Here is a 24,519-nt window from a genome sequence, read left to right as displayed (position 1 = left end):
GAGAAAATACGGTATTAAAAAATTCTGAAAAAATTCTCAGAACTTTATGAGAAGAAAATAAATGATTTTTGTCTCTCGCAGTTTTTCTGTAAAGTTGATGTCTGTAATTAATATCTCGTTAACTATTGCTGACACCGCAAAATGATACAGGACTTTCCGACTCAGTGTAGTCTGTTCTACCCACGTACGAAATATTTGACGGTAATTTCCAGACACCCTGTATATTAGCCGTATTTATTTATAATATATCTTATAAGATGCAGTCCACTTAATGCTACAAGTACTTTGAAGTATTTGATTGATCAGAGGAAAAATTTACTATAAACTGATCAATCAAAGAGTGTGTTCGAAGTTACGCATGAAGCGCATAATATATCGTTTTATCCTGCATTATTATTTAATGAACAAGGACAAATAATGCATCATGCGGTTCATGTGTAATTCGGAACTCATCTAAAAAATGCTTCGAAGCATTTGTAGCATCAAGTGATTATAATATAGGTAATATACCTACCTCCTTTTCCAGTCCAAGATTTGTCTTACAATAAATTAGGGCATTAAACTCGCATTAAGAATGTCTATTGAAAACGTACAGAAAATTTAAGCGTATAGAATGAATTTGCACAAATCTATGTACATTATTTTTAAATAACAATTGGCAATCTAATGTCAAATAGATTCTATGATTTATATTCTACGACCGCAGTTTTCTTTTATATATCACAATTACAAAATTAAAAAATTATCCGTGGCATATAGCACAAATTATATATTTTATTACTTTAATATATAAAATATATCGAAATAAAGCATATGCTATCAAATATTATGCTATAAAATGAAATATATCATGTCATTTGTGAATATTAAATATTAAAGCATAAACATTAGTTCCAAAATCAAATTCTTGACAATAGTTGGGATAAATAGGAATATATGCAAGGAATAATCAAGGAAATGGCATAATCACCATATAAAAGTACAACACAGGATCGATATATAAAACTTTCCTGTCTATATATATTATCTGTATATAATATGTCTGAGACCTTATTATATATATAAAAATTTAATGCAAACCGGGAAATGGCAATTGATTCGCGTTACATTCTCTGCATCTTGAAACGCATTTACAATTTATTCCACAATGGAATATGGCGAGTTTATCTAAACATTCTTTTCATGAAATCTTTCAATGTAACAAAGGAATAAACTCTATAACGCATAAAGTAATCGTGAAAACTTAATAGCCGACGCGAGAACGAAACGTAGGAGACCGCTTGTTCCGAAAACTTTCGATATGGCCGTGATAGACTGAACGTCACAATATACATAGTGACGGTGAGACGGAAGAGGAGAACCGGCGATAATACGATAGCGCTCGGCCTCGCGGTTTGGCCACTATTCATAATAATATCAACCCAATCCATTTGAAAGTGGTCATCTGGTTGTCGTATCATGGGCTTGCAGGTGATTGGGTGCGTCGGCAAATGTAAACTTCAATTTGTACGCCTCGGCTACTAGCACGCCTATTTCTGAATCCGTCCAATTTTGTGTGGGCAGGTTTTGTAGCATTAACATCAGCCCCTGTAATTATTGAAGAATGACGATCGATCTTTATCTATAAGGTTATAGCATATTTTCCATTTAAGCGACAAGTCAATACAAACATCATTTTTCTTGATATTCACGAAATAACAAAGACACTTGTTTGACTTGTACCACCAATTGAAGAGCACACTAGAGCTAGCGGATAAATTACTTGAAAATCAGGTTGTAAGAGCAAGTGTCGCCTCCAACGAAGAAGGAAAGCCGCACATACATAGAGCTGAAACGAGGCGAATCTGTCAGATTCTGCCAAATACGTGTCCCACAGTCGGATGGTACAGTGAAGCGGGATTTCTCTGGTTAGCAGATTATTCATCCACCGAAAAGAGAATTGTAGATAATCCACTCCATGTTGATGCAAATGTTGATGCAATGGCGCTGAAAGCGTTACAATAAAATGTTTAAAAAAAATGAAAAGGACAAACACAAAACAGTTCCTAGTGAGATATTTACCATCAATCCTTTGTATTAGCTCCTTTAACTGGTTCACTTTATGTTGGATCCCCAACTGAGCAAATATATAATTGTCTTGTATACCGTCCAAGAATTTAGATAGGCACCAAAAACTATCCGCTTCGATAATGTCACGTTGCTCTTTCGATAATGACGCCACGTCATAATTTTCCAGATCTTGCCAAGCTTGTATCGGCACCGCCTCTTGCAGAAAAACCAAGAAGAAAGGTGTCACGAGGTCATTCATACCCTATAATAACAATGAATATGCAAATAAATGATAATATAAATCTTTACTATATAAGAGGTAAATAAGAGATACAAATTTACGTTAAATACCTGAACGTAACCAGATGCAGGATGTCTAATCGCCCAAATGTACAATATTCTTTCGAATATCAGTTGCACCGTCGTCTGTTGAAATAGCGAAATGAGTGGTGACATTCTAGGGATATCGATATGAATCTGGCGATACGTATCCTGAAAACCTTCATCCCGTTCGACGTCGTAATATTGCTTCACCAAATTCCAATAGTCCAATCGTTTACGTTCTAACGCGGGCTGTCTACGTTCTAGATTAGCCGGCAAGTACTCCTACAATGGCACGAACACAATCGCTTAACGTTTTGCGACAGCGTTCTACTAAGCTTGACAAGGCGATGTGTTTACCTTCTCTACTTACAGACAATAACCGCCAAGTGACAGAACGTAATTTGGCAGGTACGCCCGACCATGATAGCTGTCTTAATTCATCTAGATTCAGCACAGACGCTTCCAAGAGTAATTGAAACTTGTCCACTTTGCTCTCCCCGTCTGAACAGATTTACAATTTTTTAAACTCTGTGTCTTAAACTTAATCTACAATGTGTTTTTTGCTTTCTGCTTTTCATCAATTTTTGTCTCTTATCCTATTCCATTTTCTGTCGCTTGAGATAAAAGTTAACGAACTTCAAAAGAGATGAAAGACACAAAAAATGATTACAAAATAGTCATAAAGAGAAAAAAGGACAAGAAGTAAACAGCAAGAAACAGAAAATAAAAAGAGCACATTGTAGATCAGGCTTTAAAGATTAGGCTGCTAAATATGAAATAAATGAATACATACCCTGCTCCTTTGAAGGTATAAAAAATTTATTAGGAGCATTTGCCTGTCTCAGCGGCTGTGGTCTACCAGGAAATTGCGTCGGCTTGTGCTGGGGCGATGCACTGCGCTTTAAATCTGCATCTTCTCTGGAGTGCTGGCTGTTAATCATCTGTGGGTGCAGATTCACATTGCGTAGATGCAACGGCTGCACTGCCAGCCTTTGAAGGGCCTCTGCCTTTTTTTCCTCGGGGATAATTTTTTGTTGTACCATCTTGGCGTTTGCCTGGGATGGCTGTAAACACTTATTGCCAGATCTATGACTGTTGATAACACTAAGGGCCGCCGAGTGGCTGACTCTCTTCGAAATCTTTACATCTGAGACTGTACAGAATTCATCATCCCCTGAATCCCATGCGTCATCCACACTCTCCTGAAAGTCTTGAAAGGAAGTGGAGCCTCCACTTCCACCTGTACTACTGCTGCTGTTAGCAATACCAGTCAGATTGCTGGATCCAATCGTCGTAGGATTAAACTTGCCATACCTAACGTCTTGTTTCAGGCTTGGCCTACAAAGAATAAGTCTCGATTATTAAATTTACGAGAATTCATAAGAGAGCAACATTGTGAAGAGAAACACACCTTCCTGGCACAGCTCGTGTGTTTTTCTTCCAGAAAGACTGATGGGTCGAGATGGCTTGATGGTGGTAACCTTGATTTTCCATTGCTGTAGGAAACCAAGTTAGCTTGTACCTGGTAGTCTTTCAATATAGGTGTTGCAGTACGGATCCTCATACCCTTGCAACAATAGCTAAAGATCTACAAGAACCAGAAATGCTGTAGTACTTGTAATTCTAGCCATCATTGAGTGCTTTCCATTTGGTGATGTAGTCGACAAGTGTCACTGCCTTTATTATTCATCGAATATCGAGTGAGATAGAATGTTTGTATCGACAGTATTGACCTATATCACTAAAAGGAAAGCACCTATTGTCATCACAATTTGTATAAAAAATGTGTACTAAACCAAAAACATACGATTATAAGTATAAATTTAATATGTGTCAATTATTATTCTCTAACACAGTTAGTCATAAACTTAGCATTTCTGAAAAATCAAAGAGTAATATAGATTATAAATATTTCATAATCTTGTTATATAGTCTTATACACACGTGATGTCGAGCATAACATCGAACGAGGTTGTCAACGCCTAAACAACTACAACAATGGAAGGGATAGAGAGGAATGGAACGGAAGGAGAGGACGGATTCTCCGAAATAACAAACGCATTATAACATATGATTCCCCAGTACACCGACGAGGACGCGTCCAATTCCGACGCGTCGCGGGTGGTTTACACAACCGAATTACAGGGACACACTCCGCGGCGTCGACGGAGATAGACGTCTATGTGCTGCGCGACGGGGAGTCTCAACGTCGCCGTTGACGAATTAAGGTTATGTTGCGTAAGCCGCGTCAAAAATCAGCCGCGCAAGTAGTGAAAGAGGAGAGGAAAGAAAGGAGGTATATACAACGAGATGAGGAAAAGCGTTCCTATACATTTCCTGTCTGTACAGTCGACGATCCCACGAGGTCAAGTGGTCTAGTTTTCTGACTGGCCACGGCGTCGCGACGACGACGTCGTCGTCGTCATCATTGTCATCGGCGTACGTCGTCGTCGTTTCTGTCGTCACGATAGATCGCGATTTTGCCGAGCGCGATCACCACATCTCTCTCTCTCTCTCTGTCGCTCTGTCTCTCTCTCTCTCTGTCGCTCTGTCTCTCTCTCTCTTCTGCTCTCTGTCTCTCTCTCTCTCCTTCCAGGACGCTCCCCAACACTTCCGAAGACGCCGCGATCAACGCGGCAGTTCTGCTCGCTCGAGTGAGCACCGAGCAGGTACATGATTTTGATATACAGCCGTGCGAGTCACGCGAGCGCTGCCGCCACAAACCGTGGCCTCTCCTTTTCGCATTACCGCTTTTCTTGTGCTATTTCATGCTACTTGTTGACCGCGATCGACGTATCACGTAATAATCTCTCTACGCGACAACACGCATACTAAAGCGACAGAGAGAGAGAGAGAGAGAGAGAGAGAGAGAGAGAGAGAGAGACAACGTGAGAAAATGTAAAAAGGACGTGCCAGAGGCATTGTCTCATATCTCATTGTCATCCCATTGTTATCTCTTTCACATATCGATGCTAACGCTGACAGCGATGAGCGTGATTTAGAATGTAAATGGCGAAATCTGTTGAAAATAGATTTTCTTGGCGAAATTTGCCAGCATAACGTAATAGAATTTGCTAACAATAAGAATAATATTATAAATTTGCTAGAAACGCAACGGAATACAATAGCAGCGGGCTTATTACGGTCTCATTGTTAAAATGAAACGAGGTGAAAATTTAAAAAATGAGCAAATTTCACTAGGTGTTAACCAATGAAGTTATAAATATTCTATATTTCGTTTACTTTTATAATTTTCATTGCGCACCTCGTTTCAAGAATCATAATAATCCTCAAGAAAAACTAGAATCTAGTTTTAATGGAATAAATTTTATTTAATTAATCTGTTTAAATACCAACTGGCAGATTCTGTTTAGTTTTTACTAGAAATCTATTGTTAGATCACATCGACAGATTTTGCTGGTACTCGAGCTAATGTGGATATGAGCACAGTCGATGCGAATTTGCTGGGCACATCGCTAATGTTTTGTACATATCTCATGTACGAGTTGAACTTTCAAATTTTAACACCCACTTCCTTCAATGTAGATTAACATACTTTTCATCTTGTTCTAGTTCTAAAAATTAGAAAAAGAAGAAGAGTAAATTGGACCGCAGAGGATAAAATTAATCTAATCTTACAGAACGAGAATAAATTGCTGATTAGAAATGTTTTGCAGATCTTGAGTGTTTTCCTGACTGAATCGTAAATCATTTCCATAAAGCAAAGTACAATGTCATCTGCAACATAAATCGCATATATAATGTTCTATGCAACAATTTAACAGAGGGGAAGCGTTACTTAATTTTCCCGTTATTTTTCCATTACTTTTTATAATAAATAATTTGATAACGACCCCAGATAGCCAGCCGTACAAAGGTCACAGCTGAACAAGCTGTGATTTGTATAGTTTAGATATAGTACAGATATCGTGCAAGTCAATATGTCTTCAGATTTTAGTTACTACTTCAAATTATATTACAGTGCTAGCACTGCTAGCATTAAAGCAAAACTGCGTGCTATAACTTTGAAAACGCACGGTGCTGTTACGCGTGTCGGGTTTTGTGCCGACTTATGCCCGTTCCTTGTTCAAACGTAGATTTCTCCTGTATGCGATCGCATTATCAGCATTAAAACAAAGTAGTGACTAGTTTCGTGCAGAAATATTCAATGTTTAATTTTCAAGTAGTGCACAATATCGCCACTAGAGGGACACAGCGAAGTTCAGTTACTCGTATTTAAAAAAACCACTTCGAACATGGTAAAAGGCGCAATATGATGAAAAATTCTCAGCAAGTTTTGGGGTTTTTTGCAAATTTTGCCCTGTCTGCTACTTTTGAAAGAAATTGTTACTTCAAAAATGTTGTTATCATGATTTAATGAAATGTTATTTAATTAGTGTTATACAAGTTGCAGAGTTTCACTTTAGGTACTGTAATAAAAGATTTTATTGGGAAAAAAAAATTCTCAGCAAAAAATTTGTATCCTTTTTTGGCTGCGTTCTTCCAGATCATCCAGTTAAACTTTTAGATGTTGTCAGTAGACTCAACATCTAAAAGTCTAATTGAATGATCTAGAAGAATACACCAATAACAGCAAGCGCTCACTCAACTGTTGAATCTGCTAAATGCAGCCAATAGGTGCATCCAGAAGTACGACCGCTCATTGAGCGCTCATTGAGCTCTTGTATCTGTTTGGTCTATATTTTTCGATCTAATGGAATATGCCAATTAGATGCAAGAGCTCACCGAGCGCTCAGTGAGCGGTCGTGCTTCTGGATGCACCCATTGATGATAATAATGATGCTTGATGAATTCCCATATCTGGCTTCGAGATGATTGAATTAATAAAAATTTTGCACGCCGTAACAGGATTGTGCACTTAGCGCGCTGTTTCAAAAAGATAAAATTTGTATAATTCATTGTGCAGTCAACGTGCTGCTGTAACGTAACATAGCTAATGCTATGTAACATAGCTAATAGCTAGTGCTATTAGCACTATTTGTGTCATTCTATCTTCGTCGTCCATTAAACGTGAAACAAGGATAGTATGACACAAATAGCGTTGATAGTGTGCTCCCTGGACGCAGCCATAATGTCGTGCTGGCAACGTGTGGTCAACGTGCTGTTTACATGATTTGTTTCATGTGACTTCACGAGTTTTAACACATGATGTCTCACATAAGTGTAACGTACGCGTACGGTGGTTCGTTTCAGAGCTTCACGACTCTGCAATGTACGGTTACTGTGCCGTACAAATGCTATCTGAGGACGTTGCAATTTTTTATAAGAGTATAAGCTAAGGTTGTGCTAAGTCGATTTTTCTAACCTGGCACAACCTTGTTAACATTTAGTTATAAAAAACTGCAACGTCATGTTTATTATTTAAATAAGTAATGGGAAAAGTAACGCTTCCTGACTCTGCAATTTAATACATAATTTAATTACATAATGCGTATAATGTACTGAGAATGTTTTTTTTTCTCAAAGCACATTATTAACATCGACAAGATAAAGATTACAAGCACATCCGTGTTTTGAAGGCTATAGCTTTGCTAATAATAATTAGTCAATAACAAGTTTTTTTGTCGATATAAGAATTGCTTAAAATAAGACCCAAGTAACACTACTAACAAGTAAACCTACGGAGGTGTCACTCACCGATTTTAATGAAACTTTGCATATTTGTAGAACTTTGAAAAATATTTGACACGTGTTTTTTTTTATCTGCAATGGTTTACTCTGAGGGATGAAAACTATCCCTTAAAGGTAAGGGATAGATGTAACATATTAGGTAAAATAAGTTGAAAATTTTAAAAAGTAAAATGTGTTTGGAGGTTTTTGGGGTCGCTGAAACTGAATCTTATGTCAAAAATATGAAATTTAAAGTTTTCTCTACGTGCTACGTGCGATCATGAGTAAACGCGGTGGGCGTATACAAACGTTTTCCGTTTTCACAGACACATATGTACACTGTAGATAGGAGTAGTAGATAGGAGTCTGATGTTTAGGTTTTTTCAACAGAGTTGAAAAAAATCGTATCCCAAAAGGTGAAAGGCAAGGGGACTCACTGTAAAAAAGCAAGGTAAGAACCTTGTATCAGTACATTTTTTGCAAAAATTATAAATTTTAACGTATATAACTGCCATATTGAGACCGCCATTTTGAATTTTAAATCTTTAATACCATATTTAAAATTATCGATCTGAAATTTTAATTCTGTGATGACAACACGGAGAGAATTTTTTCTTAGAATTTACCCTGAAAATATGACAATCGTGGGACAACATTGTATTTCGAAGAATTTTGATATAAATCTCTCTCATTCATTAATAAAACTACAATAAAGTATAAAATAAGTTTGATCAATTTTACTGAAGTGCATGGTAAAAATCTTTAAAACATTGTATTGTACCACAATCACCATATTTTCAGGGTAAATTTTAAAAGAAAATTCTCTCCGTGAAGAATTCTTAAAATTTACTCATTTTGATAAAAACTAATAAAAATTTCAAAGTATCTGGACGCCATATTAGGTCAGCCATTTTGAAGTTTATACTTTTGACATGAGATTCAGTTTCAGTGACCCCAAAAACCTCTTAACACATTTTACTTTTTAAAATTTTCAACTTATTTTACCTAATATGTTAAATCTATCCCTTACCTTTAAGAGGTTTTCACCCTTCAGAGTGGACCATTGCAGATAAAAAAATATACATGTCAAATATTTTTCAAAGTTCTATAAATATGCAAAGTTTCATTAAAATCGGTGAGTGACACCTCCGTAGGTTTACTTGTAAGTCACGATAACATCAAAATAATATCAAAACGACATCATTTTGACGTCATTTTGATGTTATCGTGACTTGTGTTACTTGGGGAGCGAGAAGACGGAATAAAAGTGAAATTAATGATCTATTTCTTAAGCGAGATAAGATTGTATCAATTTTCAAGAATTTCACAATTAGTGAAACATATGGATTTAGGCCTTTTACAGACGAGCGATTTTGTAGCGCCACAATCGAAACGCCGCCGACCCGTTCATACGCTATATTCATACGGTTACAGTGAGTGCAAAAAGTATTCGCACAGAGAAAATATTTTTTTAAAAAACTTTATTTTTAAAAAGTAAATATTATCTAGCGAAAAATGACATCATCGAATTGATGTCGAATCGATATAAATACGATGATTTCAATATCAATTTGATGTCGATTCAACGTTTAATTGACGATCATTTCTTGTTGGATAATTAACAATTTTAAAGAATAAAATAGACTGTATGTTTCTTAAAATTATATATATATCAAAAAAAGATATATATTAATTATACAAAATATATCATCTGAAAAATAAGCGGAAATTAAAAATTGTATTGTTTGAATGCTCAAAAAGTGTGTGCCTTCCCCAACAAGCTACACAAATAACACGGTGTGACACAATGGATCATTACATCCTTGTTATTTGTCCATGTTCAGGGTTGGATAGTAACTAGTTAAAACGTTAAAAGTTAAAAGAAAAAGTTAAAAAGTTAATAACTTTTAACTTAACTTAGTTAATTTTAAATGCATTGATTTTTAACTTAATTTAGTTGCTTTTAAACTTTAATTTATTTTTTTTTTAATTAAAAATTTTTCTATCTCTCTTAATGCTAATATTTTTTTTTCTTTTAAAATCAAACATTAGAGAATTAATTTAGAAAAAGTTCAATGATTTTATGATGAGAGATCTATAATAAGAGCTATATCATACGGCAATTTTTATTGACTCGCTAGGTTTTGTCAATTCCCGCTTATATTTAAATCACACTAATTTGAGGTATCATAAACGTTATATTTTAGCAACATAAATATGAATGAGCCTTAGATGAAGAATTGTTATAGAACAGTATGCATATCCACCCATTTTCTAAATTTTTAACAAATATCTAGTCGATGTAGTCGTAAACATGCATGAGCAGTCGTTTCAGAAGTTAAGGAAAGTTAGATACAGGTTAAAGAAAGAGAAATAACGCAAACATATATGTCCTGCTCTCTCGCGAGATTTTGACTAAAACGCCTTATATGGTGTTACTCTTATATTATATATAAGTAACTTACATGTGACTATAAAATTAAATTTACCTAATAATCTATTTGTAAGTGTTATTTAAAGTAATCTCATTTTAAGAAAAATTAGGAAATTCTGATCTCAAAAATAATTTTTTTCAAAATTAACTTTTTTTAAACTTAAGTTAATTCAATCTTAACTTAACTTTTATTATGTTAATTCTTTATTTCTTCAACTTTTAACTTAATTTTATTAATTTTATAAGCCATTAACTTTAACTTAATTTAGTTTAAAAAAACATTAACTTACCCAAGCCTGCCAATGTTAAACAAAGATGACATGATCACTGTGTCGCACTATGTCGCTTGTTGGAAGGCACACAGTATTTGTATAGACGAGAAATTTAGCTTCTAAAATCAGGAATACATGCTCGTTTGTTTATATTAGAACAGAATGTATTCATTGCATAAAATTGCTAATTAATGTTTATTTTCTACAAATAAGACTTTTTTTATAACAAATTTCCTTGTACGAATTCTTTTTGCTTTCACTGTATATTCTGCAGCGCGCGCTACAGAAAAGTGAACATATTCGCGACACTTTTCTCTATAGCTCTATATGAACGGGTCGGCGTTTTTGATTGTGGCGCTACAAAGTTGCTCGTTTGTAGGACCCTTATATAATAAGTGATAAGAAAATATATGCTTGTCGAACGTAAAGTTAGAATTAAAGCCTATTCTACAATTGCGTAAGCAATGTTGTAGCTGTAAGAATTAATCAATTACAGTCAAATATGAGAAAAATGCCATTAATCAATTCTTACAACTACGCTTACGTAATTGTAGAATGGACTTATCATTCGCGCATTCGAAATAAAGGCTGTAATTAGAATTGCATATACTTTATAATGGAGTGTGTAAGTACATTATACTTTACGTATTTACTCAAGCGATCATATAATTAGAAGAATTCATTATGAAATCGTCGATTCTTGTTTATTCAAAATCGTACGACCTCATTTCATTGTGCAGTTTTTACAATTTTTTATTTAATATTTCTTATATTAATATTCATTGTAATTATCTTGGATGAAAATACATAAGGAAAATTATAAATTAAAATGTGAATATTTTTTAATAAAACAGCATTTGCAATTGATAGAATTATCGACTTATGAAATATACCGAGAACTCCCTTAATTATATGTCAATAAATAATCATTATATTTGAAATTGAATTATATGCTTAATCAGAAAACGAAACAGTTGGTTATATAACAATTGTCGAATTGAGATAAATATGATTTTATTTATTTCTATTAGGAAATCAAAGTAGAGTTTTCAATATATTTTACAAGTATACTCTATCAAATGCAAATATTTGTTTTATTGAAAAAATATTTCTATGTTAATATATTTTAATGTTGTTCACTGATTGTTAAATAAAAATAAACTGATACATGCACAATATGTGTTTTACGGAACCAAGAATATTTGATGTATTCTCTTTACTTTTTGTTTGCCTCAGAGTTCATAAAATGCAAGTAGTTTTGTTTGGCGCCTTCAGCTTATCGCCTTAAAGACTATTTTTGGACAAATTTTGGATTGTTATCTTCAGCTCCTTTCACTCAAAATAGTCCCTTACATTTTTGTTGTGATATAATGCAATTTTCGAGATAAGAATTAAGTATTTGAAGAAAAAAATATATTTGTGAAGCAGCGATAGATTATAGACAACAAACCGTAGATATAATATACACACAGGATCATAACAGAAGTGCATTTATGACTGTGTACAATCAGCGTGCGCACCACAGGCATATGATAGAAATCACCACATCCTTTCGAAGGATTATGGACGGAGGAGAAGGAGGATCATAACAATATATATGGTCACGATCCATTTTTATGCCTTTTATACACGCATTTAAGAAATTTTGGGAAATCTGATATTTTGAAATTTTCGGTTAGTATAGAAAACGTCAGCAGAAATTAGATCTTTGCGCAAAAGAGAGTGACAAATCAATTTTTTTTAAACCTGAACGTTGCAAATTTTCGGTATGTATTCTTAACTTAGCAAGTTTTTAATTACTGAACGTAGATTCTGTTTTTTGTAACTTTTCATATTTGTAACAGATATAATAATTTTATAATAGAAGTTTCAAAAGTATTGTTAATTTAATGATTATTGAATGTAACAATGAGCATCAACCAAGGTTTAAGAGAAGGAAAAATCATCAAAAAACTGAAGTTTAATGAAACGATCAATTTTTATTTCTATGTTAAATAGAAATTCTGTATTTATCGATCGTACCATTCTCTATTGATTTTGGAAAAAATTCTAAAAAATCCTAAATTCTAAGCTGTTTTTTTTTCCAAGGAAAGATATGAACTGGCGAATACCGGTATAGTAAATTAGGGTGAAATAAATCAGAGAAAAACAAACACTATTTATTTTTACTCCATCTTATTGCAATCCCTTGTAACTTATTGTCCCTATAAAATAGTCATAGAATGTTATATAAATATTGAAAAGAATAAATAATATTCATATAACATTCTAGGAATATTGTGAACTTATAGGAGTATTCAGAACTTTCTTCGAAAAGGAGTACAGACTTCTAATCCGACGTCGTGGGCTCGCCTTTGTTACGATCCTGAACACCCGGGTCGTGTGCGGGTGGTCACGTGCTGCCACCACCGCCGCCGACGACGACGAGCTCGTCGCTCGTCGGCGTTAACCGTCAGTGATGCACATGACGCGCTCCGTGCTCGTCGTCGCTTCTCGGCGTATTTCGGCGCTGCTCGGTAATCGGCCGGCTTCACGCAGTTCGGGGGCGACTGCACTAGGAATCGAGGAATCCGCCGCATTCCGCTGCATTGTTCGTACTGTTCGTAGCGCGCGTTCCGCGGAGCGATCGGTCTAGGTCGGCCGTGAGTCGGTTCATTGATTCACCCACGTGTCCCCATGTGTTCCTAGACTCGTGGATGACGCGGGATGCTGACGGCCAGGACAGTGTAACCCGCGCCTGCCTCACTTAGTCTACCCCGTTTCCGTTTCACGACGACGATCGATTTTCGCCACGTCCACCCGCGCCCTACGCCTAACGCGTGCGCGGCTCTAACCGTTTTTAACGAGAGACAGGCAGAAGCGGACATGCACTCACGCACTGTGCTCTATTTTCGGATGAATTATTAATGAAGATCGACTTGTCGTGACCACGTGCGCTTGTACACGCATACGATTACGAACGCGTAATCGAGAGAACTGTAGGAATCGGAAAATGATTAGAATTTGAAAAGAGGGTTATTGTTATTATCTATGCAGCTCAACGAATAACGAGATAATTAACTCGTTATCTCGGAAACAAAACCAGTAAAGAGGATCGGCGTATGGTCAACAAATTATTATCGTCGCTTTAATATCACCCGAAGTCTGCTTTCTGGCAAACTGTATCTATTCTGCACGGGATACGCGTGAAATCGTACGAAAACTGTTATTATATTTATTAACGTTAATGTGGATTCGTTATCATAAATACTGTCAATTTCTACTAATATAGAATAACTTCAATCTCGGAGTAAATTAACGTTATTTTTTTGAAATTCTTAGAACTAGAAAAAGAGAAAAAGTCAGTTAAATCGAGATTAAAGTTAATCTATATTAAATGAAATGGTAGAAATGGACATAGTTAATATTAAACAAATATTGCAAAATACATTATTCACATTCTTGATACAAAATTTGCATTAAAAATCGGTTATCCAATTTTCTCATGTTACACGATATGTTGCCAAAATTTCATTTATTCTTGCCTCGCACGATATAAACTGACATGAGTAGAAGGAAATATTAAAAGTTATCTCGGTGATTCTGCAGAATTTAATCTTCTGAAGTTCAAAACAAACGTATAAATTTTTTCTTGGTTTTTATTGCAATGAAATTGATTAAGTAATCTTATTTTTTTTCGCATAGCACATGACGCATGTAAAGTCTCATACATCATAAGAAATTCCGTTTCTCTCTTTTTTGAATTATTAAGCATCTAATTAGATCTCAATTAGCCCCACCTTTTAATTTTCAGCGTGATGTATAATGTAGGAAATGGTAATCGTTGTCCTAGTGGAGGGAAGAAAAATTTTCCGCAAATTATCCATTCATTAATTAATTTATTTCTTTTATTTCTTCGCAAATAGAAACATCTTATCGCGGTCTTATCCTTGAGGATTATTGATAACGCAGTTTTTATCGGACGCTCTTCACCGCCGCGCTATGATCTTCACGTTCTCGAATATCCGCGGGATTCACGAGTGCGCACGCTTTCTCCATCCTCCTCCTCCTCCTCCTCTGCCTTTTACGCTCGACACTGATGTGCCATGCGCGGGTTTAGGAAATGTAGGTCTAGCCTGCCTATACTTTCTTCGTGGCAGTCTACTTTCCACGTGCGAAAGATCCGAAATCGCTCCTTGCTGATCGTCTCAAAGACGACTTCGTCGCGATTTCGTGAGGCCTCTTCGCGATCCAGAGCCGTCCTCGTTATTCTCTTCGAGCGAGTTTCCACATCCTAAAACGACCTGGTGAGCGACCGGCCTTACCGTGCCAGGGTGCAGTGGATAAGGACCTCAGTTTAGGAAGGATCACACCTCACATACTTTATCCGAGAGACGCAACATCCTTTCAAGTAAATCTCAGGGAATCTCACACGCCGATGTTTCTTAAATTTTTTTAAGCTAAAATTAATGATTTCGTGTCACACACATAAGCATTCGTTTTATCTCTCGGGAGCTGCTCGGGGTCGCTCCGAATGACCCAGCACTTGCAAAAAACTTTAAACATGCTTTAAACATATGTAAAATAGAGTCGTGTAAAAAAAATTTTTTTTTAATTGAAAGACTATATTTAAGCTACAATTAATGATTTCGTCACACATAAGCATTGTTCGTTTTGTTTCTCGGGAGCTGCTCGGGGTCGCTCCGAATAGTACATAGTGTGAATCCTACATTTCAAGTACGCTGGATTCATTCGGAGCGACCCCGAGCAGCTCCCGAGAGATAAAACGAATGCTTATGTGTGACGAAATCATTAATTTCAGCTTAAATATAGTCTTTCTATTAAAAAGAAATTTTTTTTATACAATTCTATTTTACACATGTTTAAAGTATTTTACAAGTAGAACCGTTTCTTAACTATTAATATTAACTATTATTTTAGTGTTTTACATGTCGAGTTTCAAAAAATCGGGTATAGATTTATTCTTCAAATTGGAGAAAATAAAAAACATTTTTTTTAATTGAAAGACTCAATTTAAGCTAATGATAAATTTCTTTGTACTTCAACATAAGCACTGAGGTTTATTTATTAGGATGTGTTTTTGATGTCTTCAGAATATTATTTGAAGGTCCATGTTGTATGGGACTCCTAGCAAAAATAAAAATCGGAACATAAGTCGAATATTAAAAAAAATAAAGACGAACTAAATTAATTTAATCAAATAAACAATTTTTTCTCAGTGTAGAAGATTCGTTTACACTTCTGTTATTCTCCCCTGTTTGCTTTGTGTCCTTATATTCGACTTACGCTTCAATCTTTATTTTTGCTAGGAATATCTTTGCGAATACACGGGGATTAGGACAATTTACGAAGGAGGTGAAATGTGAACCGTGAAGTGAATCGTTTGTCTTTGTCGGGATGTTTTGACTCGTGGGAGATTTTGTAAAAAAAAAAAAAATATCGATGGTTGCCGTTTAATGCTGCACCTTGTTACGCTTTCGTCGCTCCCCCAACGCTTGCGAGGCTTCGCAGCCCCATTTCGCAGCCGCCGCATCGCGGCAAAGTGAAACTGGTGAACAGAGCCTGAGGAGGGAGGATAAGAAAGTTAAATTGTTTATTACGCGCTGGAATCGAGACGAACTTTCGTCCAAGCACATCGATTTCTTTAGATAATGATTCCTGTGGCGACGAATGCAAATCAAACGAACACAACGGCGTCTATTTTTACATATATGTTTTATAAATACAGCAGCAAACAGATTGGGACGAACTTGAAATTAAATTTATCACGGAATAAGATTGCGAGGCAAGAATACCGTTTTGTAAAAACTTCGCGTGAAATTCAGTATGATTGTGTAGGCAAAGTTTCTTTGTGCTCGTTTTCTTTATCGTATATAACCATCCATGTAATTTATATCGCTGCTTACTAATTATTGGATAACGTTTATTTTAGCACGTTTATCTTAGCATCGTTTATTAGTTCAAGGTAACATTTTCTCGAATATTTCCATATGCGTTTCGTATTCGCGAAAAACTCCAGGTTCTCTGAAATAATTTTCCAGCATAAGTGAACTTTACTTCATCACGCGCATTTGTATTATCAGCTGATTATATATATATTATCGATATCCAGATCCGCATCAAGTTGATAAAACTGGAAATTATTTTTCTGTAAGTTATGATATTGTTTTAACGGATTATTAAATTCGTGACTTTCTAAATATAATTTAAAATCAAGCAACTTAATTTAATATCATCCAACTTTCTAAATGTAATATTTTTCACAATGTTTTTTCATTAATTTTATTTTGCGATGCTCGTTTCTCTTTAATGTAAAACTAGAACGCGCGCATTTCCGTAATATATTTTAAAATTCTTAAGACAGTATAATAATAATACAACTGTTCGATGAATTTTCAATATATACAAAATTTAAGATAAAAATGTTAATAAATATATACATGTGCATGGAATAATTAATAAGAACAATTTTTAAAGGTAACAAAATTATATCTTTGCAGAACGATTTTCTAACACCAACTGAAAATGTCGGACGTTGAAGGCGATGACGAGGTAAATATTTTATTGAGTCAAATTATTATATTTTTGTACTTAAAATATATATACATATTTTATATGCACTTTTGCATTTCAGTTTCAAGATGCTCAGGAATCATTACCACAGTACGTATTACATGTTATTTACATATTATTTTACGTAAAAGATTTTTCTTCGCTTTGTGAATTTTTTATTAAAGAGTAAAAACTCGCTATTATATTGATAATTACTACGTATAATTTATTGTATGTTATTTCTAGTTAAAGTACTTCTTTTTCTTCAATGCATTCTCTTCTTGATGTTTAGGAGGAAAGATTAATAGTTTCTTGTTTGAGACTTCCATGATCATAATGCGTATTATAATTATGTGCACATTATTTTATTATGCTTTTTTTAACTTTGTTACGTTTGAAAAACCTTTGTCTAGACTCGCGTCTATGGATTTGGATACAGCGATAATGGAAGCGAAAAAGGCGATTCACTGTTTCTTTAACAACGACTTCGATGAAGCGAAAAAAATCATGGAGCCATGGGCGGACAGCAGCATGTACCATTCTCTGGGAACTAGTGTATTCGCGTTCCTGGAGGCGATTCTTACATTCGAACAAGTATTTTGATATTTATTACGTTTTTCCTGTCAAGTATTTTTTATTTATTCGGACTAGAGCCGTGCGAAATCTAACTTCTTTAACAATAGTATTATGTGTAATTTTCAGAAACACATCGAGAAGGCATCAGAGAAGTTGAAACAGTGTATGAGCGTGTGTTCCAAACACCGAAAGCACACCAGTATTACGCAGAACATTGGAAAAATAGTCAAGAAGATTAACTATGACGCTTACACGAACGGTAATCTATTACATACACATGTAATACTTAAAACAACACGTAATGTCTGCAATGATTATTGAGCATTTAACGAGTATTATCTAACAATCATGACGTCAAATTTATGTAATTTTCAATAACAAGTGAATTTGCAATTTTAACACGATCTGTAGATTTAAATTTATAAAAAATATTATTATCGAGTGTTTTACATTTTGAGTGGCAACAATTAACAATAAGCTTTTGTATAACATATGCCTGTTAGCCTTCCTATTAATACATATAATAGAACGTAATAATCTACAATGTTATAATCTTCGCAATTATCGTAAATCCTTTATTGCATTAATAGAAATTATGGTAAAAATGAAGATTAAAGGATTCATCTTTAATGGTCTTGACCTTGATATATATGTATGTTGTTAAAATCATCACTCTGAACAACATTTAAAAGATTTTAGTCGTCAGTCATTTCTAATTAAAAAGTTATTAACAAAACGAATTTTGAGAAATATACCAATTTAAGTGAAATTAATATATTAGAAGAATAATAAAATATATATAGCACATATGCAAAAAATTTAAATTAATATGTTAATCGTTCAATGTAACTTATGCTGTAAAAAATTATATAGAACTTATAATGTAAGAAAAACATTAATCCACTTATTTTAATTATGTACTTTTTAAAATAAAAATTCTGTAAGATAAAATATATAAAATGATAATCTCGTATGCCATAGTGAGGAATATTTGATTGCATGTATCTCCACATGTTGTTCTATTTTATTAACTGATATTGACTGATACGTACTGATCACAATCGTCTAAAGTACTTATCGAAAAACTCAAAACAAAAGATCAATACAATGTAAATCAAGGTTAAAATTATTAGTGTTAACGTTGTTTGTCATGGAAAGTTGTAAACTCATGTAGAATTTCGCTTCACGTTGAAAGTTATAAATCTATGTGTAATTTTGCTTTGCGTGGAAAATTGTAACGATTTCACGATGCGTTTACAACTTTCCACATAAAGCGACGTTTAACCTAAACCTAAACCTCTGTATCTTTTGATGCGCCCCCTCACCAGACTCGCTGTCTCGCTCGTTCTCGCGCAGCGGCGAAATAGTGGGACGATTTTCCGTGTTGCCGGGGAGCCAAATGTGCATCACCGCCCCTCACTTCATTCACGATTCATTTTATGACTTGTATATTTATTTATGTAACTTTTTTGTTAATAACTTTTTAATAAGAAACGAACGATAATTAGTCTTTTAAATATTGTACAAAGTCATGACCCCTTAACAACATAATACGTTAAATTCAAGATTATTGAGGTCTTCTGATCTTCATTTTTTTTAAATTGTTGCCAACCCTGGTAAAAATTTTTCTCATAATTTTTCTACGAATTGGAACATTTTTCAGAAATGCTCCGAAATATTCGAAAAGTTTACATCTTTCTTCAGAATTTTTCATACAAGTGAATTCTGAAATATTCTGAAATTTCTCATCCCACAATTTAAAAAAAAATATTTTTTAATTTTTTAGATTTTATAATATTTCATCAGAAATTATACTTATAAAAAATCTTAGAAATCTTACGATATTTCATAATTAACATATGTGAAAAATTCTGGAAAAAGATGTAGATTTTCTGAGAAGTGTTCCAATTCGTATAAAAAATGTGAGAAAATTATAAAATTATATAGAAATACTGAAAAATTATATGAAAAATTCTGAGAAAAATTTTCATTAGGGAAGGCACATATATCGGGTGTTTGATAATTAACGATAAAACTCTCCCATAGAGGCAGAATGGATTAAACTGAGAAGAAAAGTCCTCTACCATTTTGCAATATAGTTAACAAGATATTAATTACTAAAAATTGCTGAATATTAGTTTTCAATAATTTTTTACTCAAATACTATCACTTTATAGAAAAACAACAAGAAACAAAAATTATTTATTTTATTCTCATAAAGTTTTGAAATTTTTTTCAGAATTTTTTTAATATTGTATTTTCTCACGTTGATAAAAATAGTTACTGATAAGAAAATGCAGTACTAAAAGGTTGATAAAAAATTCTAAAAAAATTCTTAGAGCTTTATGAGAAGAAAATAAATAATTTTTGTCTCTTGCTGTTTTTTTGTGAAGTTGATAGTATTTGAGTAAAAAATTATTGAAGACCAATATTCGGTAATTTTTAATAATTAATATCTTATTAATTATTGCGAAAATTGCAAAATGGTTGAGGACTTTTCGACTCAGTTTAGTCCATTCTGCCCCTATGCGAGTTTTATCGTTAATTATCAGACACCCTGTATATATTTTACAAGATTAAATTTTAGAATGTATAATAACATTAACCCGGATATAGCCAAATAGTTGTCATATATAATGCATGAAAGGAATGACCGATTAATCTTGCAGAGGAGGTGCATGCGGAACTCTGTTATGCCGAGTCGCTCCTTTTAAAATCGATGCTCACATTTGTGGAAGATGAAACTCTGGTCAGCTTTGTCAAGGCAGGACTGAAAATTCGTACCTGTTTTCTATCGTACAAGTAAATAAGTCACAATGGAACGATTGTCGTCGATTTTCTATTTCTCTAACAATTAATTATTATCTCTTGCAGAGAATGCATGACGATCTTGAAAAACCGGAAATGGGGAAACGACATTCATAAAGTGCATTTCGAGAGTGGCGTTCGCATGGGCATCGGCGCGTTCAATTTGGTATTTGTATATTTTTATTATAATATATATTATCTTTTATTGCATACTTTTTATTAAATCGAACTTTGTTCTAGATGATCTCATTATTACCAGCGCGTGTTATTAAATTGTTAGAGTTTATCGGGTTCTCCGGCGATAAGGTGATTATAGGATATGTCATATAATTATATGTTAGGTATATAGTATAGCGCGAGAGGTAGAGAGTTTTACTTATAAATTTTAATCGTTAGGAATACGGTCTAACGGAATTGAAAGCAGGCTATGATGAAAGAAGAGGATTGCGACAAATCCTATGTGTGATGACTCTGTTGTCCTACAATTTGATAGTCTGCATCGTGCTGAGTCATTCGGACGGCGATCTAGAGTGGTGTGAGCAAGTATTGGAACAGGAACTGAGCCTCTATCCGAACGGTGTGTGGTTCCTATTTTTCAAGGGAAGACTAGAATTTACGCGAGGCAATTTCGAGGAATGCATAGACTGGTACATAAAGTCGTGGAAGAGTCAGAATGTTTGGCCACAGTTCCATCATATCTGTTATTGGGAATTAATGTGGACGCACTGTTCGCTACAGCAGTGGAGCAATGCGGCCACGTACGCCACGATGTTGGTAAACGAGTCCAACTGGTCGCGTACTATCTACTTGTATCAAAAGGCTGCAATCCTGCTTATGCAGAAACCGACGATTTGGAGTGAGGAGAAACAGCTGGTCGACAACCTAATGATGCTGGCACCGACCTACAAGCAGCGTATTGCTGGCAAGTCGCTACCGATGGAGAAGTTTATAATCAAAAAGACTCAGCGTTATTTTGCACAAAAGAAGTACCTAGTCCTACCCGTGTTTGAGCTTATGTACGTATGGAATCTGTTCAGGATAGTAGGCAAACGGCAAGACCTGTTGTTAAATATATTCAAGAGGATAGAAGAAGAGGAAAGGGAACTCCAAACAGCCTCGTAAGTTTTGCCAACGATTTTAAGTTTTATTTTAACATAAGTGCCTATTATAAAATATATGATTACATAAATAGCTTCAAATGGAAAAATTTGTAGTAAACACTTTCCAAAATCTGTTTTCGAATTTGGGAATTGTACATTCAAAGGACATTTAAAAGACAAAATACAGCAAGTATTTTATCAATTTTAATTTTTTCTCTTGTTATATAATAAAAGAAATATGTAATGTATTGTGCAGGAAAAGTAATTATGATGCAGACAACAAAGCACTCCTATTGCTGTTGAAAGGCGCTTGTCTACGACAAATGCAGCATCCTTTACTAGCGGAGGAATGTCTGCGACAAGTTTTACAATTGGAAAAGTCTGTCAAAGAGGACACGTACTTATTTCCCTATGCCACTGTGGAATTAGCGTTATTGGCGGGAGATCAGGGTGATATTCAACTGGCTATAGGCTTTTTGGAAGATGCTAAGTTAGTTTCCCAAATAGCAGACGATGTTTTTAAAAGTGTTTTTAAAAATATTTAAAAAACATTTTTAAAAACATTTTTAGAAACGTTAAAAATAATGGGTAAAGACCCTCTCTTTTTTTTTTATTAAAAAAACATTTATTGTAACGTTTAAAGAAACATTTTTTTAGCGTTTAAAAAACATTGATTTAACATTTGAAGCAACATTTCTTTTTACATTAAACAAATGTTTTTTAATGTCAAAATTATTTGAAAAAAATTAGAAAAAATAACAATGTGGAATTAAAAAAAATTTTTTGTTTTCATTGACAGTGCCTAAATTAGACAACTAATTTTATTAATTAATTCCAATTTTTAATTATATTTTAATCTTTTTCACTTACCGGCTGGGTTTTGAACCTGAGACCTCGGAGTTATGAGTCTTGTATCTTATCACGCTACTTATGACTATCGATGCACATAATTCTTATTGTCCATATACCCAGTAAGAAATGACAATGGAATCGATGTTGATTCGACGTCAATTCGATGATTTTGACGTCGAATCGACATCGATTCGATGTCGACTCCATTGTCATTTCTCACTGGGTATGGTACACTTAACGCGATTATATTGTGTTAACTTCTCTTCCGTGATTATTTTATTATCCCGACCCATTTTTTTATAAATTTGAGCTTTAGAAAATAATATTTTTTTCATATTTATAATAAATGTCAGATAAATGTTAAATAAATGTATTTTTTATCATATTTTAAGTAAATAAATAACAAAGAACAAATATTTATTAAACATTTAAAAAGATTTAATAAACATTAAATAAATGTTTTCTAAAACAATTATTTCAAACAAATAATTAATGAGAAATAAACATTTACTAAATGTTAAATGAACGTGAAATCAATATTTCTTATATTACCACATTTTTAATGAATAAATAATATAAAATAAACATTTTATAAACGTTAAACAAACATTTAAAAAATATTTCTTTAAACCTTTATTTCAAACGAATAATTGATCTAAAATAAACATTTAATAAACATTAAATAAACGTTTAAAAAATGTTTTTTTCAAACCATTATTTCAAATAAAAAATGAATTCAAAATAAACATTAATTAAACGTTAAATAAACGTTAAATTAATGAATTTTGAAAACGAATCGTAAAAAATGTAAAATTAATAAGAAATAAACATTTAAAAAACATTTAAAAAACATTGTCTGCTGATTGGGTTGGATATTACATTATACATTTAACATTGATTTTACATTAGAAATTATAATTGTATTTAAATTTCAGAAAAAACTATACGGGCTACTTATTAGAATCTAGATTGCACTTTAGAATACACTCGGATTTAATGGTATTGACCGGCAAGAACAACAATCATACAATGAAGAAGCACAGGAATCATCTGCTGGAAACGGCTATTACTGCCAATAATAGCGTTATTATCGCCGGTCCAAGTGCCGATGAAATTAAGACATAAAAACATTGTAAAGCATATCGGTAATCTACTTATCTTTATGTAAATTCTTTTGTATCTTCCTAAACAACATTGTACGTATAACGAGGACTCTTTTTGTGAACTGGGCGTTTTATAACTCTTCTCTAATATCGAATGGCCTTGCGTGTAACTTTCGTCTGGCTTTGCTCTCTGTAGAGTTCAAGGAATTTATCACATCTCTTTCAAAGATTGGGCACATTTTCTAGCACTTAATATTAATGCATAAATTATTTTCTTTTACGAGAAGGACAACGATTTAGTAACAGATAAAAATAATATTTTATAGCGACTATAATGTTAATGCATAAATAATATCTTGTGCGGGAGAAATAAAAATATAATATAAAGGCTCTTGCGGGACTTTACAAGGATCGGATGTATATTTTGTAGCGATTAATTACTGAATATATATATAATATTATGGGATTATTATCTATACAAATTATTTCCTTTACGGAAGATCGGCGAAGTTCCAATGTGATCTGTGATTGCTCTATTGTAATCGGCAAAAGATTATTATAAATAATCACCTTACAAGATTGTAAATACACAAACGCGGTTAGGTATTGCGTGAATGAAATAAAATGAATTCAAAGAAATTTTACCCTTTCGAATAATTTTTAAAAATTATATTCTATATATATTTTTTTTTATAAAATAATGCGCTTGATATAAGAAAATCAAATTGTAAAATATAAATTTATATCTAAGTTATTAAAAAAAGATATATATTTATAATGTATATAGTAGAGTAGAGCGAGGCTAGTTGTGTGACTTT

General features: G+C 33.6%; 2 protein-coding genes across 7 annotated transcripts; one reads left to right on the top strand and one right to left on the bottom strand.

The window, feature by feature from the left end:
- Positions 1–804: 804 nt before the first annotated feature.
- Tbc1d22 (TBC1 domain family member 22) lies at positions 805–4,909 on the bottom strand. Of its 3 annotated transcripts, none has more exons than XM_018516421.1 (8): positions 4,706–4,909; positions 3,785–3,961; positions 3,167–3,711; positions 2,744–2,874; positions 2,401–2,655; positions 2,062–2,311; positions 1,763–1,986; positions 805–1,587 (listed from the first exon to the last, which is right to left on the bottom strand). In XM_018516421.1, the coding sequence occupies exons 2-8, from the start codon at positions 3,865–3,867 to the stop codon at positions 1,441–1,443; spliced, it is 1,635 nt and encodes a 544-aa protein (XP_018371923.1). In that variant the 5' UTR covers positions 3,868–3,961; positions 4,706–4,909; the 3' UTR covers positions 805–1,440. The 3 variants fall into 3 exon arrangements, with proteins under 3 accessions (XP_018371923.1, XP_018371924.1, XP_018371925.1); XM_018516422.1 differs by lacking the exon at positions 4,706–4,909 and adding an exon at positions 4,318–4,697; XM_018516423.1 differs by lacking the exon at positions 4,706–4,909 and having other exon boundaries at positions 3,785–4,108.
- An 8,330-nt stretch (positions 4,910–13,239) lies between these two features.
- On the top strand, positions 13,240–24,297 carry LOC108766871 (tetratricopeptide repeat protein 39B). 4 transcript variants are annotated; one of them, XM_018516411.1, is made up of 11 exons: positions 13,240–13,903; positions 17,211–17,262; positions 17,345–17,373; positions 17,676–17,856; positions 17,965–18,097; positions 20,508–20,640; positions 20,713–20,812; positions 20,887–20,952; positions 21,043–21,764; positions 22,003–22,236; positions 23,534–24,297. In XM_018516411.1, the coding sequence occupies exons 2-11, from the start codon at positions 17,236–17,238 to the stop codon at positions 23,721–23,723; spliced, it is 1,815 nt and encodes a 604-aa protein (XP_018371913.1). In that variant the 5' UTR covers positions 13,240–13,903; positions 17,211–17,235; the 3' UTR covers positions 23,724–24,297. The 4 variants fall into 4 exon arrangements, with proteins under 4 accessions (XP_018371913.1, XP_018371915.1, XP_018371914.1 ...); XM_018516413.1 differs by lacking the exon at positions 13,240–13,903 and adding an exon at positions 14,462–14,996; XM_018516412.1 differs by lacking the exon at positions 13,240–13,903 and adding an exon at positions 14,462–15,100.
- The last annotated feature ends 222 nt before the right edge of the window (positions 24,298–24,519 follow it).

The sequence above is a fragment of the Trachymyrmex cornetzi genome, unplaced genomic scaffold (genome assembly GCF_001594075.2).
Source record: "Trachymyrmex cornetzi isolate Tcor2-1 unplaced genomic scaffold, Tcor1.1 scaffold637, whole genome shotgun sequence".
In the NCBI taxonomy this organism is placed as follows: domain Eukaryota; kingdom Metazoa; phylum Arthropoda; class Insecta; order Hymenoptera; family Formicidae; genus Trachymyrmex; species Trachymyrmex cornetzi.
Note: the sequence above shows the minus strand (reverse complement) of the source record. Positions and strands in the feature narration are given on the sequence as shown.

Coding starts and splice junctions, on each gene's coding strand:
- Tbc1d22 (XM_018516421.1), bottom strand. CDS start 3,867: ATGGAAAATCAAGGTTACCACCATCAAGCCATCTCGACCCATCAGTCT. Junction 2,875..3,166: donor TATACCTTCAAAGGAGCAGG/GTATGTATTCAT, acceptor AAATCTGTTCAG/ACGGGGAGAGCAAAGTGGAC. Junction 1,588..1,762: donor TCTTACAACCTGATTTTCAA/GTAATTTATCCG, acceptor CAATAATTACAG/GGGCTGATGTTAATGCTACA.
- LOC108766871 (XM_018516411.1), top strand. CDS start 17,236: ATGTCGGACGTTGAAGGCGATGACGAG. Junction 20,953..21,042: donor TCGGGTTCTCCGGCGATAAG/GTGATTATAGGA, acceptor TTTAATCGTTAG/GAATACGGTCTAACGGAATT. Junction 21,765..22,002: donor AGGGAACTCCAAACAGCCTC/GTAAGTTTTGCC, acceptor TGTATTGTGCAG/GAAAAGTAATTATGATGCAG.